General features: G+C 42.1%; 1 protein-coding gene across 3 annotated transcripts in view; it reads right to left on the reverse strand.

Moving 5' to 3' along the window:
• Window positions 1–17,145, reverse strand: part of NOX4 (NADPH oxidase 4) — a 173,598-nt gene that overhangs the window by 96,006 nt on the left and 60,447 nt on the right. For all 3 annotated transcript variants that reach the window (XM_075126592.1, XM_075126595.1, XM_048841953.2), the window contains one exon: window positions 11,460–11,520. In XM_075126592.1, coding sequence (XP_074982693.1) covers window positions 11,460–11,520 — 61 coding nt within the window. The remainder of the gene's footprint in view (window positions 1–11,459; window positions 11,521–17,145) is intronic.

The raw sequence follows: 17,145 nt of genomic DNA on the forward strand, positions 1-17,145 counted from the left end.
TTCCAAATCAAAATATTTTAATTTTCAAGCAAAATATTTTGGTAGTCAGATTTTTGGTCCCCCAACACCCACCAAAATCAATCTGTGAGAATGTAAACAAACAATTTTTCTGATTTTCATTAAAGTTTTCTGCAGAAAAAAAAATCATTTTCCCAGTAGCGCAAATATTGATGTTTCTGCTGAACAACCAGCGTTGCAACAACGAATACGAAAGACGATTTCAGTATAGTGTATCCTGGACCAATTTAGTAAAAAATGTCACACATTACATAAGCCAAAAATCACATGATATCCTTTTTTACCTCACCGTTACCAAGAAGTGGGGTTCAAAATGAAAGCAGGAATAGGTGCAGGAGGCCGGTGTATATGTAATGTCAGTGAAATGAAAAACATGGTGAACAATGGCTCGTCAGATGTTGCATTTCATGGTGGTTGTGCCAAGCCCTTGCTAGTTACTGTCACAGCACACCCTCCTCTGCTGAGCCTAACCCTCATGCCTTTCATTGCCATGCATAGTACACAAGGCTGCAACGCCATTCACATTTTTGATAAGCAATTGCCATTCTGTTGAAATCTCTCACATGATTGTATTTTCTTGTACTATTAATCACCTGCTAAATATTAGATAATAGTTAATAATCACCTGTCTCATTAAGGGGTGCCATGTTCATCATATTACAACCATCATTTTTTGCTCATGCACTAGAAATTCGACCAAAAAACTGTGTCCCATTTTGCTCATCTGAAATTCCAAAAGTCAATGCAATAGTCTGGTGAATTTGGTGCTCGCAGAAGTTACTGGAATGACAGGCACAAAGACTGAAGCCTTTATTATTATTATTATTATTCTTCACAGAATGGGTACAGCATGGACAGCAACAGAGAAATGCCTCTGTCTCCACACAGCCCTGCCAATGTCTCAGAGCTGATCTGGAGTGACTACATCTACTGGGGAGAAGATAATTCAAGTGTCCACGCCTATTCCGTACTTCAACTCTGCGGAGAATGCAGTGTGATACACTCAGGACAGACAGTTGCAGGGGCGGGGGGTGTTAGAAAACAGTCCCAAAAGGTTAAAAGGCCCTCCTCCCTATCAACTGAGGAGGGGTAACTACAGGTCAATCAGATTCATCTGAGAAGGGGTTACCAGAGGTCAATTAGAACCAGCTGCGAGGGAGTTACCTGAGGTCAATTAGGATCAGCTGATTCCAACTAAGGGCTGCCTGAGACCTTTTTAAACCCTCCTCTGTTGGGAGAAGAGGGGGGAAGAGAGAGAGAAGGAATCAAGCTGCCAGTAGACTAGGAGCAGCAAAACAGGGACCCTCACCGGGGGGGGCGGGTGGGGAAGGTTGCATTCCCTCCCATAACAGGCCCAAAAGACTGGCTGAGAGAAGGAACACACTGCTCCTGTGCATCCTAGAAGTACTGTTTTACCCAAACCCGTCTCACCAAGGCTAAAAACAGCTGAGGCTGGTGAGACCGAGATGGTACCTTGCCACAGCAGTTAGTGAAAAGTTTAGTTATCCTAACACCTGTTCACTCTACAATGGTCTGAGACCACCAAATCATTTGTCATACAATCTGGACCATCTAAAATAGGTAATCATCAACCTTCAAAAGGAAGTCTTCACTGGTGGCACCTTGCCTGAATTGAGTGCTCCTGCCTTGACATGTACAGAAAATTGCTAGTTGGCCAGATGTCACAAAATGATGCTTTTGATTCTAGGCTTTATAACCGCTAATGTCCTCTCTCGAGCCGTGCCCTACACCCTAATGGCTTGGGGTGTTTATAGTTTTTTATTTTAGCAGCCATGGCAGTTGATCGGTGGTGGTTGTTAAAACTTGGGAGGAGGAGTGGTCTTTGCAGATAACCAGTTGAATGTGAGCTCCTAGCAGGCTGCTGTGGCAAAAAGAAGTTAACACAATCCTAGGATGTAGAAATGGAGAATACTGACCAGGATATTACTGTGTATAGCATTGCTGATACCACTACTGGAACAATGAGTCCAGAACAATGAGTCCAGTTCTGGTGTGCACTTCTTTAAAAGATGTTGAAAAGCTGGAGAGCATGCAGAGAAGAGCAGCTAAAATGATCTGATGTCTTAACACATGATTTATGATGACAATTTAGGAGCTCAATCTATTTCTTTTTATCAAAGAAAAGGTTCAGATGTGAGTTGATCACGGTTTATACGTGCCTACACACATGTAAAAGAAATCTGACTTTATGGTACTCTTTAATCTAGCAGCCAAAAGAATAAGAAGATCTGTTGGCTAGAAGATGAAGTCACAACCATTCAAATTAGAAATAAGACGCAACGGTTTTAATGGGATACTCTAGTTCAACCACCAATTATTGGGCTGGATTGTGTTCACTCCAGTATGGGAACTGTGGGGTGAAATTCTGTGCCCCGTGTTGTGCAGGTTTGAGTAGACAATTGCAGTAATCCTTTCTGGTCTTAAAATCTATGAAGCTATAAATAACTGTAATTTATTACAATAGTTAATATTGTAAATTTTTTTTTGAATTTTTCAAATTTTATATGTCTAGGGGGATGCACTGTGTTCAGGAACATGTAGTCATGCATCAACAGATGGCACCTCCATGTCTCCCTGGAAATCCACAAGCACCTTATCTTAAAGATACACACAGGACTGGAAAGTTCAGCCAAGCACTGTAAATTCATGGTTTAAAGGACCCATGCCCTCTCTAGGGAAAGCTGGCACATCGAGGATGGAACACCACTGAACATTTCTGAACCAGAGATATTAAAATCTGTCTAATTTAGCACAGAAAATCCCAGGACAGAGACCTTGTCTTCTTCAGTAACTCACAATGTAGCATACAGGATAACGATAATGATTACAGAGAGAGATGACCATACAAAAGGTGGACCTTTGCTTATAAAACCACAGGATAACCTGGATTTGGACCTTTATAGTCTAATAATCTTCTTTAGTAAAATGTAGCAAATGCTACTAATGGCCCTCTCTCTCTTACTATATTTGCAAAGTTTAAGCAGCATAATTGTTTTGAAGACCAATTAATAAGGGTAACTCCTATTCCAATTATCTGAGAAACTGGACCTCTTTGATACACAACACATCACTGACACCCAACAGTCATCAGACTGTTTCAAATAGTCTTACAAGTTCCTTGTGGCAGACATTATCTGAACACATGTGGACAACGGCCAGCAAACTGTGGATTCCACAAGTAATTAACAAAAAAATCAATTACCACACACCTGTGAAATATTACTGTCCCTGATTTACAAAATGGGAAACAGAGGCACAGAGAGATAAAGTGTCTGTCAGACATAATGAAGCAGATCAGAAAATTCAACCCGCAGTTGATCTTTCAAGTCACAGTTCAGTGTCTTAATTACAAGATTATTCATCTTCTCCTATACATAATATATTGAAACATAAGAAAAACCTAAATCATTCAGTCATAGAATCATAGACTCCCCAGAACTGATCCCCGCGGGACCCCATTCGATATGCCCTTCCAGCTTGACAGTGAACCACTGATAGCTTCTCTCCGGGAACGGTTTTCCAACCCATTATGCACCCACCTTATAGTAGCTCCATCTAGTTTGTATTTCCATAGTTTGTTTATGAGAAGGTCATACAAGGCAGTATCAAAAGCCTTACTAAAGTTAACATATACCACGTCTACCGCCTCCCCCCTATCCACAAGGCTTGTTACCCTGTCAAAGAAAGCTGTTAGGTTGGTTTGACTTGACTTATTCTTGACAAATCCATGCTGTTACTTATCACATTATTATCTTGTAGGTGTCTGCAAACTGATTACTTAATTATTTGCTTCATTATCTTTCCGGGTACTGAAGTTAAGCTGGCTGGTCTGTAATTTCCTGGGTTGTCCTTATTTCCCTTATAGCTGAGTATTATATTTGCTCTTTTCTAGTCCTCTGGAATCTCTCCGGTCTTCCATGACTTTTCAAAGATAATGGCTAATGGTCATGTTATGTCCCCTTCTTTATTTTTTTAAAAGTAGTCATTGAGAGTTTGAAGTGCAAAAAATGAAGGTTTGGGCATAACAGGAATTGTCAAAATAGGATCTTCATTGTAGGAAGGCTGTTGCTATAGGCTAATTTTCAAGCCAAACAATCTTGACTGTTTCCTTTAAATTAGGAAACAGACTACTCCAAGAAAAGCTTACTCAAATAACAGGGTGTATTATACCAAATCAGATGGCGATCAGTTTAAGCAAAATCATCCAGGTTAAGAGTAAAAAGATTCACAAATGTAAACTGGCTGTCATTAACTTTCCTTTTGTAATAAGAGCACTGAGGCTTTCATTGTCTAGCCAGTAAGCGAAATTTGTTCCTGCTCCTTTCTGTTAATGATTTATTTTAACCAATTTACAATAATAAATCAATCAATCAACATTAATGGCTCTAAAGAGTAAAACTTATATTACTTACGGCAATCTTTGGCTAATGACACAGCTATCTAATTTTTATGTTTTTATTACCAATATTCAGGTTTAGAGCTGGGCAAAATTTTTCAGACAAATAGTTTGTTTGCCAAAAAACGCAGCTTCAGTAAACCTGAAACTATTTGTGAATTGGCTACAAATAGTTTCGGCCATTCACAAAACAGCTGGACGAGGAGGTGCTGCTGCGGCTCCCACCCATCTTTATAACCTTCAGCCAAGTGATCTGAGCATCGTGTGGGATGTGGGAGACCCAGGTTTGAATCCCTGCTCTGGTACAGACCCCAAAACGGTCCTTTCTGTTTCACTGAAAAGTCCCCACAATATCAGTTTTGGTTCAACTTCAACGGATTTTTTTTTCAATTTTTCAGAACTGCACCAAACCGACAAATCAGTTCTTCGCCCAGCTCTATTTAGTTATAAAAATAAAATAAAATTAAAATAAAATAAACAACAAAATCAAAGCTCTTTACGGCTCATTTCTGCAACTCTAAAGCATGGAAGCATTGAATTCAGTGGGGCTGTGGGTAAGGGTTGCAGAATCAGCTCCTTATTGAACTGCAAGATCAGAAGCCTTCGCCAATAATGTGGGAATTAGTCTGAAAATTGGATAGTTAAGCTGAAAGCCTTAGTGTGCCTAACAGAGTCCCACGGTTGCTGATTCTGGAACGTTAAACTGAGATTTAATTCTGCTGGTGTGACCGACTATACAGCTCTAACACGGTATCATCTCTCGTGCTGCTTTTAGTCACAAAAACGAATGTAACAGAAGAGGAACATTATTAAAGCACACTAGCATGAAATGAAATACACCAGGGGTCAGCAACCTTTCCGAAGTGGTGTGCTGAGTCTTCATTTATTCACTCTAAGTTAAGGTTTCGCGTGCCGGTAATACATTTTAACGTTTTTAGAAGGTCTCTCTCTATAAGTCTATATTATATAACTAAATTATTGTTGTATGTAAAGTAAAGAAGGTTTTTAAAATGTTTAAGAAGCTTCATTTAAAATTAAATTAAAATGCAGATCTTATCAGTTTAGTGCAGTGGTTCTTAACCTGGGGTGCACGCACCCCCTGGGGGTGTGAGATGCCCTTTCTGGGGGTGTGAGACATGCAAGATTTTTTTAGAAGATAAATCATCGAAAACACAAATTAAGCACAGGCACATAAGTACAACTACTTTGTTTCATAAAACCTATGTATTTATTAACATTATACTTTTTTTAACGATTACTGTAATATACAAAGTTTTTACGTTTTCAAGTTTTCAAGTTTTTAAGCTAATTGTAGTGTAATTTTTGTAAGGGCTGCAGAGCGCTGGGCCCAGGTCAGGAGCAGAGCCCTGGGCCGGCTGCCGGTACCCCAAGCCGGCAGGAGGGCTGAGCAGGGCTGGAGGACCGGACAGGGAGCTGGGCGGCTGAAACCCCAGCCAAGCAGTGAGGTGATTGGGGTCGGCGGCTGGTATCCCAGGCTGGCAGCAGGCTGAGCGGGGCCAATGGCCAGGACCCTGGCTGGCAAGGGGCTGGCGGCTGGAATCCCAGACCATCAGCGGGATGAGTGGGGTGGTGGACAGAGCCCCAGACCGGCAATAGCACACCCGCTTCCGGTCTGGGGTTCCGCCGGCTCCTGCCAGCCAGGATCCTGGCTGCGTGCTGAGCGGGGCCAGCAGCCGGGACCCTGGCTGGCAGCAGCGTGCCAGTAAAAATTGGCTCGCATGCCGCCTTTGGCACATGTGCCGCAGGTTGTCGATCGTAGAAGGGATCTTGAGGGAATGTTGATCACTGTTTTTATCCTTTATTTGTTTACTAACTAACAACAGGATATTTTAAAAGAAACTCAGCAGCAATCAATAACTTATGAAGATAATGGGACAAGTTTGTCACCTCTTTCACTCAAACTCCACATTCTCTCTCTCTCTTGCCATTCTGAACCAAACTCAATTAGGGTTGTGGTGACTATTGATTACATGGTCGGCTACCTCAACAGTTTTAATTGCGTCCCTTAGGTTTCTGAAAGTGAAATCTCACTCTCTTTCCAGTTCCTACATTTACCACTAAATTTTATCTGGCTGAAATGGCCAGATAAAATGGCCATCACAACTTGCCCCTGGAATATCTTGTATACTCAGAGCTGTGAGGGGTTAACACAGAGCCCATGCAGCCATGTCATCACTACATGAAGATTCCCCACCCCAGGAAATCCCCAGCTGTCTGTTTAAGCCAGTTTTCCAGCTCAAATAGCAAGAATCAGAGTCCGAAACATCACAAGATTGGCTTAAAAATCATGAAACTGTATTTGGTTGCTGGGTTTGAAGCCTCCAGTGTGCATTCAGTTCATGTTTAAAGACTTTTCTCACATCCATGAGGAACGGAGAGTTATTTTTTTCCTGTTTAAACGAAAGCTGGGATTTTCTTGAAACCACTTGACTCCGAGAGCTGGAGCTTTAAGAAAATCACCAAGCGTGGAAAGAGTTGGCAACAATGATAAAGAACATACTGTATCTGATTCAAACCAGGATGGTCAATATCTAAAGCTGAGGAACCTCACTGCAATATTTATCCTCATCTCCAAACCAAGCAGACCAAAGTCACACGTCTACTGCTTCCTGGGTCCCATCTAGTAACATACAGGATAGTAAGAGTACCAAATTCAATTGAAGGCCAACACACTGCTATTATACTGTCCCTATAACAACGTGATAAACAACGTGATAAACAGTCTGATAGCAGAATGATATCATTACAGAATAAAAATTATTAAGGCACAGTACAAAACCAATGCTTTTAATATAACCCTAACCAGTTTGTCCCAGCAGACATTGTAATCTATTTCAGTCTTTTTACTGGATTTATGAAAAATACACAGTTCACCTTAATTCTTCTGTGTGCTGTATATTTATTTTCCATGACAACATCTTCCAGAGCTGCAGAAAAGCATGTCTATTTCAATGCTATCAATATCACTTTCTGTCTAAAGACCTGAAGTACAGTTAATGAGCGAGACACATTGTTTGCTACAGTGTGGTGTTTTGCTTTTGCCGCTGTTGTATTGCTGGACAGATCACCATGGTCTATGGCCTCTCAGTTCCCTTCGGGGGTGCTAGCTGAAATGTCAGCTTTAAAGCACAACTGGCAACAGTACTCAAAGGAGCAGCAAGAGAAAGAAGCATAACAGGCGACAAAGCTGACATCAAATATTAAGCCAAAAAAAATTGTAAAAGGACTTCTGTAAACGTTCAGGGAACAAACTTCCCGGGTCTGGAGGAGAACAGGGTCACCGCCAGATATCAGAGAAGCAGGACAAACAGGTGTTAATCAGCCAGTGTTTATCTACTGAATCTGAGAGACTCTAATAAGGCTTTGTCTACACTGAAAAGTTTTGCACTTTAACTATGCTGGCAAGTGGCAAATCTATCTCAGGTACTTTTATGGCCCCCATCACCATTGTATCCGAGCTCCTCCCGATCTTCAATGCATTTGTCTTCCCAACACCCCTGTGAGCTATTATCCCCATTTTACAAATGGCGAATGGCCTAGGGCAAGATCCTCTCCTCTCCTGGTAGATACTGGTCCAAAAGCGCTTTACGCCAGTTTGGGATGCAAAATAAACTATACTGGGACAGCACTTTTATACTGGTAAAACTGCGCGTACACTAGGGCTTTTACCACCATCGCTATATCAGCAAAAAAAAATCTCACCCCGAACCATCACAGCTCTGCTGGTAAAAGTTTTAAGGGCAGATCAGGCCTAATGTACCACTGAGATGACACTTCCCATCTGCCAAATGCTTTATCATCAACTCATTAATCCTCACAACACCTATGGGAGACAGGAAAGCGCCTTACAAACAGGGTAATTAAGGGGAGAGGGTTATATTGCTTGCCCCTGGCCACAAAAAGAGTAATTGCCAGAGGACAAATTAGAACTTGGGCATTCTTTATTGGCAAGCCTGTGCCAAAGGCCCACCTGTGTTGTGACCTTACCTTAAAAGAGGGGCCTGATAAAGTTTTGGGGTGATACCTAGTACATTGTATTTCATTAAGCATAAGCAGACTGGTTTATTAGAAGCCCCCATCAAGTCATTTAAAAGAAAACAAAATCTTGCACGGATTGTGATTTCCTTTAAGAAATCTTACACAAGGAATTTCTTTGGGCACCAATCTAGCCCTTTCAGACAGATGTCTTCCAGGATTCCACCTCTTCTTTCTCTGCCAGTTAAACGTCATCCTGTGGCCCTGGAACAATGGGTGTGGCGTCCACAGGAGTTGCACAGTCCAGCCCTACAGCCACAGATGCTTGAGCAGTTCTCTAAGGGACCACACATACACCCCCAGCAAGGTGGCTGTTCCTTCCCAGGGACAGAATTACGCATTCCACCAAGCCCCACTGCCCTAAATGGATACCAATCTGGTAGCTATGGATTCAAAGACAGGAAAAAAGATTGGTCTTGTGCTTGAGGAACTAGACTGTGGTGCTGCCACAGGCTCCCTGTATCACCTTGAGCAAGTAATTTCGTTTCTCTATGCCTCTGATCCCCAACTGTAAACAAGGAATAATTATACCTTCCCTCCCACCCTTTATCTGGCCTGTCTATTTAGACCAGAGGGTGCCCCACCTATGGGCTGCACCTGGCCCACCAGAGCATTTCATAAGGCCTACTTCAACACAATATACTAACGGCCAATTCATTAGCATTTTGTCATCATGTTAGTTTACACAACCTATCTAACTACATATGAAACAAGCTGAACTTAAAATATAAATCGATACAGGTGCCTTTAAATCTTATTAAAATACGTAGAATCTGTTTGACCCCCACAAGGTTGTGCTTCGGTTTATGTGGCCCTCCTGTGTAATAAGGCTCGGCACCACTGATTTAGACCATAAACCCGTGGGGCAGAGACTGTTTCACGGTATGTTTTTGCAGGGCTTCCCACAATGGGATCTCCAGTACTACTGCCATATGATTATAAATGAAAAGTCCTCTTATCTGCACCCAGAAGTCATCTTCAGGCTGCATGTTCTGCCGACAAAAAGGGAGACCACAGCCTTTCTGAAAACGTATTAATTAACGTGCCAGATCCTCAGCTGGTGTAAACTGGCATGGCTCCACTAACTTTAATGGAACTACTCTGATACAAATTGGCTGAAGATTTGGCCGACAGGCTACTCCCTTTAAATGAGTCTCAAAAATACATTTTTCCTCCCTGTTCAAATGCATCCCCTGTTCCATTGTATTAAATCACTATTTCCTAGGAGTGAGTAATTATATTGCCTGAAGATCCATTAAATATCTGCTTCTGGCCTGAAAATGTACTTCTGAAGTCATAATTATTCATTAAGAAGCTACTTCCTGCATCTACTGGGATGGTAAATTTATATCTGCTGGAACCTAGGCAAGAAATGATCTTCCATCAACAGAAACCTCCCACAAGGAGTTGCCAGCTCAATTATCCTTCTATCACCGCCTGCATCAGGGGATGTGGTAATCACTCTTTCAAACTTGTTCTGACTTCAGCGCTACACACATCTCCTACCCACGTGCAGTTGCCTCCCTGCCACCAAATACCCAGGCCACAAGGTTTTCCGCTCAATTTTTAGAAAACGACAAAGCCAACGAATGACTTAGCCCCCCCTCGCCCCCCCAAAAAAACTATTGTAGGTATGCCTACAGCAGCATGGTATATCTGTTCCCTCAAGTCGTTAGAGCCAGAAGCAACCCAGATTACCATTTCTTCACGGCATCTCACAGGTGCAGGTAGCAGGAGCAGCAGCCAGGGACGTGGGAAAGTGCCCTGAACTAACCAGACCATCTCTGATTCACCATATATCTGCACCACCGCATCCCTTTAATTTACACGTTTAATTGATTACAGTGTGAGTTCTCAATGGTATCGGGTGTAAATTATTTGAAATGTAATGATGGGATACAGGAAGAGAGCTGGAAATAACAGGAATTCAAGCTGAGGAGACAGACCTGAAGGAAAGTACAACTGTCTATTTTTATTATTATTTATTAACCAGGCTTATTATGGTAGAGCCTAAGGACCAACTGAGAATGGGGTCCCACTGTGCCAGGCACCGTCCAGACACAGAGCAGAACAGAGTCTCTACCCCAGAGAGCTTACAATCTAAACTGATAACACAAACACTAGCCAGGGGGAAAGGAGTATAACATACCAAACCATGTCTACTAAAACCAGGCAGCCAGTCGCACCTGCTGAAGTTCCCACCCCCTCAAGAAAGATCAGTTAGTTAAAACCTCCCCACCTTGTTTGTTCTTTAAGCAGCTCTCTGGTCCTGGGGAGAAGTGGTGAGTAACAAGCCCATCCCATATTGATGAATCAGAGTAAGTGAATACAGAAGACATTCCTCTACAAAAAACAAATGAGACGGCTTCCTGCTAAGACAGAAAACGCAAAGCTGGAAAAAGTCAGCCATCAGACACCAGTGACAACTATCACCTCAGTGAACAGCTGTCACGTGGAGCAGCAAATTAGAATTCTCCTCTGCAAAGAATCCGGGTTGACACCTGTGGTCTGGAGAACATTGACAGTGCAGCAGAAGAGCAGAGGAGAACATGAAAGCAACCTGTAATCTCAGTGTGCCATAGGTGTTAATTAACCTGGCAGCCAACCAAACTGCTGGTATTAAAATCCTCTTATCTAGGGAGTGCACATTTCTGCAGGCACCATTACACTTGGCACAGAGTCAGCAGGCTATTGTAAAAAGCATAGAGACTGAGGCACATTACTAATAATTAGCTGACAATCAGAACATCTGTTAGTACTAAAAAAAATGTTATCTAAAGAAATACACATCTGAAAAGTCAGCAATAAAAAATAAAGCAAATAAAAGCAACTTTTGAAAAATAAATATGAATGACTTCCAGTGAGAAATCCTCATAATCAAAGTCTGATCATTGTATTCACGCCTTCAGGAGATAAAATTTCAAGTGAAGGAATTTGTGCCTAAAAAGGAAAGTTTGTTTCTACATACCTGTCCAGTCTCCCACTATTTTAAGATGGACCCCAAATGTTGCTTTGGTATCTGTAGGACACTGAAAAAATTAAATAAGTTAAGGAACATTTCTGTTAAATAATTAAATAATTAATTAAATAATAATTAAATAAACTGAGATTTAAGCACAATTTTGAAGCCAGATCCTTAGCTGGTGTAAATGAGAGTAGCTCCAGTTATTTACACCAGACGAGGAGCTGTCCTTTTATTATAAAGCAATTGCAACTTCAGTAAAATGCAGAAGGCCTAGAACAGAATGATTAAGGCTCCAAACATTCTTATCTCTCATTGTGATCAGGGAACAGGCCTGGGATGTATTCACCTTGGATGTGATTTAGAATAGCCACTCTGCTAAGTTGCGCCTAGCTACAATGGCTCACAAGGGATTGTTATGGTAACAGAGGATCGCAAGAGTGCAGCGATGCTCAGTATTGCCAACCCCAAGCATTCAAAAATCACTAGCCTCCAAATCACATATTGGGAGTTCTTTTTGGTTCCCTTCTGGCTTTTCAGCCTTTAGGGTTCACATTTTCAAGCTTATCCTCACAACCACGAGGACTAAAAAGTTACTTTTTTTTTTTTAAATGAAAGCTGAGAGTCTCTTGTATTCAAATGACTCCAGGGGATCAGACTTTAAGAAAAACACCAGATATCAGGGGATGCACGATAAAATCAAAAGAGTAGGCAATATTGCACTTCAGCCATGCCCCGATTCTGAAGGCCACACAGCTGCTTACACTGGACAGATGCCAACTGAGGACTCCCCCCGCCCCAAGCTTCTATTAAAATAAAAAACAAAATAATATTGGGGGATTTCAACTATCCCCATATTGACTGGGCACATGTCACCTCAGGACAGGATGCAGAGATAAAGTTTCTTGACAACTTAAATGACTGCTTCTTGGAGCACCTAGTCCTGGAACCCACAAGAGGAGAAGCAATTCTTGATTTAGTCCTAAGTGGAGCACAGGATCTGGTCCAAGAGGTGAATATAGCTGGACTGCTTGGTAATAGTGACCATAATATAATTAAATCTAACATCCCTGTGGTGGGGAAAACACCACAGCAGCTCAACACGGTAGCCTTTAAATTCAGAAAGGAGGACTACACAAAAATGAGGAAGTTAGTGAAACAGAAATTAAAAGGTACAGTGCCAAAAGTAAAATCCCTACAAGCTGCCTGGAAACTTTTTAAAGACACCATAACAGAGGCTCAACTTAAATATATACCCCAAATTAAAAAACATAGTAAGAAAACTAAACAAGTGCCACAGCGGCTGAACAATAAAGTAAAAGAAGCCGTGAGAAGAAAAAAGGCATCCTTTAAAAAGTGAAAGTTAAATCCTAGTGAGGAAAATAGAAAGGACCATAAACACTGGCAAATGAAGTGTAAAAATATAATTAGGAAGGCCAAAAAAGAATTTGAAGAACAGCTAGCCAAAGACTCAAAAAGTAATAGCAAACATTTTCTAAGTACATCAGAGACAGAAAGCCTGCTAAACAACCAGTGGGGCCACTGGACGATCAAAATGCTAAAGGAGCACTCAAGGATGATAAAGTCGTTGTGGAGAAACTAAATTAATTCTTTGCATTGGTCTTCACGGCTGAGGATAAGAGAGATTCCCAACCTGAGCCATTCTTTTTAGGTGACAGATCTGAAGAACTGTCCCAGATTGAGGTTTCATTAGAGGAGGTTTTGGAACAAATTGATAAATTAAACAGAAATAAGTCACCAGGACCAGATGGTATTCACCTAAGAGTTCTGAAGGAACTCAAATGTGAAAATGCAGGACTACTAACTGTAGTCTGTAACCTATCATTTGAATCTAGATAAATTAATGGAGGATAGGTCCATCAATGGCAATTAGCCAGGATGGGCAGGGATGAGCGACAGGGAAAGGATCACTTGATGAATACCTGTTCTGTTCATTTCCTCTGGGGCACCTGGCATTGGCCACTGTCAGAAGACAGGATACTGGGCTAGACGGACCTTTGTTCTGACCCAGTATGGCCATTCTTATGACATTAGGAGCCTGAATACCTCAATCTCTGTGCCTTTGTTCCCCATCTATAAAATGGGGTAATAGCACTGTCCTACCTCACACCCTACAGGGGTGTTTTAAGGATAAGTACATTACGTACTATGTGGTGCTCAGATACTACAGTATTGGGAGTACCTAATATAGATCTCTGCACCTCTGCTGTCCCATCTACAGAATGGGGGCAATAATACCTTCTGTCATAAATACAAAGGGAAGGGTAAACCCCTTTGAAATCCCTCCTGGCCAGGGGAAAGCTCCTCTCACCTGTAAAGGGTTAAGAAGCTAAAAGTAACCTCGCTGGCACCTGACCAAAATGACCAATGAGGAGACAAGATACTTTCAAAAGCTGGGAGGAGGGAGAGAAACAAAGGGTCTGTGTGTCTGTCTATATTCTGTCTTTGCCGGGGATAGACCAGGAATGGAGTCTTAGAACTTTTAGTAAGTAATCTAGCTAGGTACATGTTAGATTATGATTTCTTTAAATGGCTGAGAAAAGAACTGTGCTGAATAGAATAACTATTTCTGTCTGTGTATCTTTTTTGTAACTTAAGGTTTGTCTAGAGGGGTTCTCTATGTTTTGAATCTAATTACCCTGTAAGGTATCTACCATCCTGATTTTACAGGGGGGATTTCTTTATTTCTATTTACTTCTATTTTTATTAAAAGTCTTCTTGTAAGAAAACTGAATGCTTTTTCATTGTTCTCAGATCCAAGGGTTTGGGTCTGTGGTCACCTATGCAAATTGGTGAGGCTTTTTATCCAACATTTCCCAGGAAAAGGGGGGGGGTGCAAGTGTTGGGAGGATTGTTCATTGTTCTTAAGATCCAAGGGTCTGGGTCTGTAGTCACCTAGGCAAATTGGTGAGGCTTTTTACCAAACCTTGTCCAGGAAGTGGGGTGCAAGGTTTTGGGAAGTATTTTGGGGGGAAAGACGCGTCCAAACAGCTCTTCCCCAGTAACCAGTATTAGTTTGGTGGTGGTAGCGGCCATTCCAAGGATAACGGGTGTAATATTTTGTACCTTGGGGAAGTTTTGACCTAAGCTGGTAAAGATAAGCTTAGGGGGTTTTTTCATGCAGGTCCCCACATCTGTACCCTAGAGTTCAGAGTGGGGGAGGAACCTTGACACCTTCCAAAATCTCAAGGCTGTCACAGGGATAAATTAAATTAATATCCGTGAAGCATTTTAGAGATGAAAAATGTTATTAGAGCTGGGAGAGTCTTATAGAATCATAGAACTGGAAGGGACCTTGAGAGATCATCTTGCCCAGTCCCCTGCATTAAAGGCAGGACTAAGTATTATCTAGACCATCCCTGGCAGGTGTTTGTCCAACATGATCTTAAAAATTCCTAATTATGGAGATTCCACAACCTCCCTAGGCAATTTATTCCAGTGCTTAAAATGAAGGACTGAAGAATATCTGGTTCCATTTTAATTTATTTGAGGATTTAGGGGGCTGCTTTTTGTTTGTTTTTTGAACAAATCCCAAATTCAGGCCACAGTTTTATTAAGGTTTATGATCTTGAGACAATTTGGGGTATCAGAAGGAAACCATGCAAAACAGAACTGTTCCTTATGATTTCCTCCCCAAACCAGCAGAACTCATGGACCTTGAAGCCAGATGAAGCAAAATCAAAGGAAAGTTTTCACATCTCCCTGCAAACTGCAACTACGAAGTTCTGGGTCGCCATCGCACCTTCTATGCTATCCAATCCTGTTCACAATCTTATACTGTACTCACCACCATGGAACCTGAACCCCTTTGGAATAAAGAGACTTTGCTCAGACATCAAAGTTCCACAAAGATGAAAAGAACTATACAGTTTAAAAATGAGTTATATATTGGTATATGTTGTTAGCTATGTTAACATTCAGATAGTGCTAGAATGCAGGCGTAAGCATTCAAACAAACACTCACCCACTTGCCACTGATGGGCATGTTTGCCTGGCCAATACTGGCCAGACAACCTATGGACTGCAATCAGAAGCATGGACTAATGGGGCCACTTTATCCATGCAAAGGTAAAGTTTGCAGCTCCTCACCTAGACTGCTCCTATTGCAGCTTTTCTGAAGCCCACATGAAGCATGCAGCACCCTTGCCCAGCTGTTTGCCAGCAGGTCTCCAGTACAACCCTGATGCAGAGCTTAAGTCTTGAGGTGGGTTTTGTGCTGGATCTCTGCTCTGTGGGTAAATTTCTCTACCCAGGGAGATGGAATGATTTGCTCAATCCAGATGTCTGCAATTCCAGTTCATCACCTTTTCTATAAGATAAGTTTGTGCCCGGCACTCACTGGAGGGACCACCCCAGAGCCCGACTACCCCTGAATCTCACGCCCAGCACCTGCAGGAGGTGCCAGTTGCCCTCCTGCAGCCCGACCATCACAAAGCCTGGTTTTATAAAGAACTACAGAAGTGCTGTACCAGATTTTAAAAGAAAAGAAAGAAAAACGTTATTTCAATTAATATTTAAGAAAGATGAATTTTCACTTTTAACTGAGGGGCCACAGGCAAGAAGCAACCCCGCCCTTCCAACCCTGCCCAGTCACTGTCAATGCCCAATGCGAAAAAAGACTATCCTTCCTCTCGTGCTAAAACCTCCCTCCATCCAGTGTTAATGGCAAAACTCCCTCGACTCAGGTGGGTGCAGGTCCAAGCCCATTGTTCTTTACATCAAGGCTTCTCAAGCTATTGGATGTGGGGGACCAGCAATTTTTTCTTCCAATGTGCGCGCAGACTGGCAGCCGATGGCTCGCGGACCGGCACCGGTCCACGGGCCACCACTTTGAGTAGCCCTGCTTTACATGACTTATGTGAATAATATTCCCTTCTGCAGTACTCTGAACAACAACCCCGTTAACATCAGGATTTATTTCTTCTCACATTTTAGGAAGTATATTCTGACACCGCAGGCCTAAGGGTCCCTTGGAGGGCTCTAGAAAACCTTATTGTGCTATTAAATCTTCATAGAGGAAACAAACCCATCATGTAGGATATACAGAGCCTAGTTTTTAAAGTCTTAATCATATTTTTATTCTATAAATAGTACATTCACATGTTCTGTTCCTCTGAGATCAGCTGAACTTGAGAACCCTGGCCTTTTCCAGACTGCCAGACAAATGAGTGCTTGGGTGGATATTAGAGACTGATGTTCATCATCAGAAGCAAGCTCCGCACAGACCAGGACCCACAATTCAAAGCAGCACCAGACTCTGCCAGAACGACAGATGCAAAACCTACAGACATCTCTCCACTGCCACAATAACCAAAAGCCGCCCCCCCTCCCCCCGACTACAACCTACCTTTCAAGATCAATGGGTCCTACACATGCCTATCACAGCATGTGGTGTACATCATTCAGGACACTAAATGCCCCAATAACAACTATGTGGGTGAAACCAGACAATCACTACGCTCTCAAATGAACTCTTACACAAAAACGATAAAAGGCAAAAACACCACATAACGATGGGCAAAGGCTTTTTATAAAACAATGACCCCATATCTGACCTCTGAGAGTATGTCTAGACAGGGATAAAAAACAAACAAACTCATGGCTCACCCAAGGCTCGAGTTCCCAGCCTGAAAAATTGCTGTGTAGATATTTGGCCTTGGGCTGGAGCCCA

The sequence above is a fragment of the Caretta caretta genome, chromosome 1 (genome assembly GCF_965140235.1).
Source record: "Caretta caretta isolate rCarCar2 chromosome 1, rCarCar1.hap1, whole genome shotgun sequence".
Classification (NCBI taxonomy): Eukaryota; Metazoa; Chordata; order Testudines; family Cheloniidae; genus Caretta; species Caretta caretta.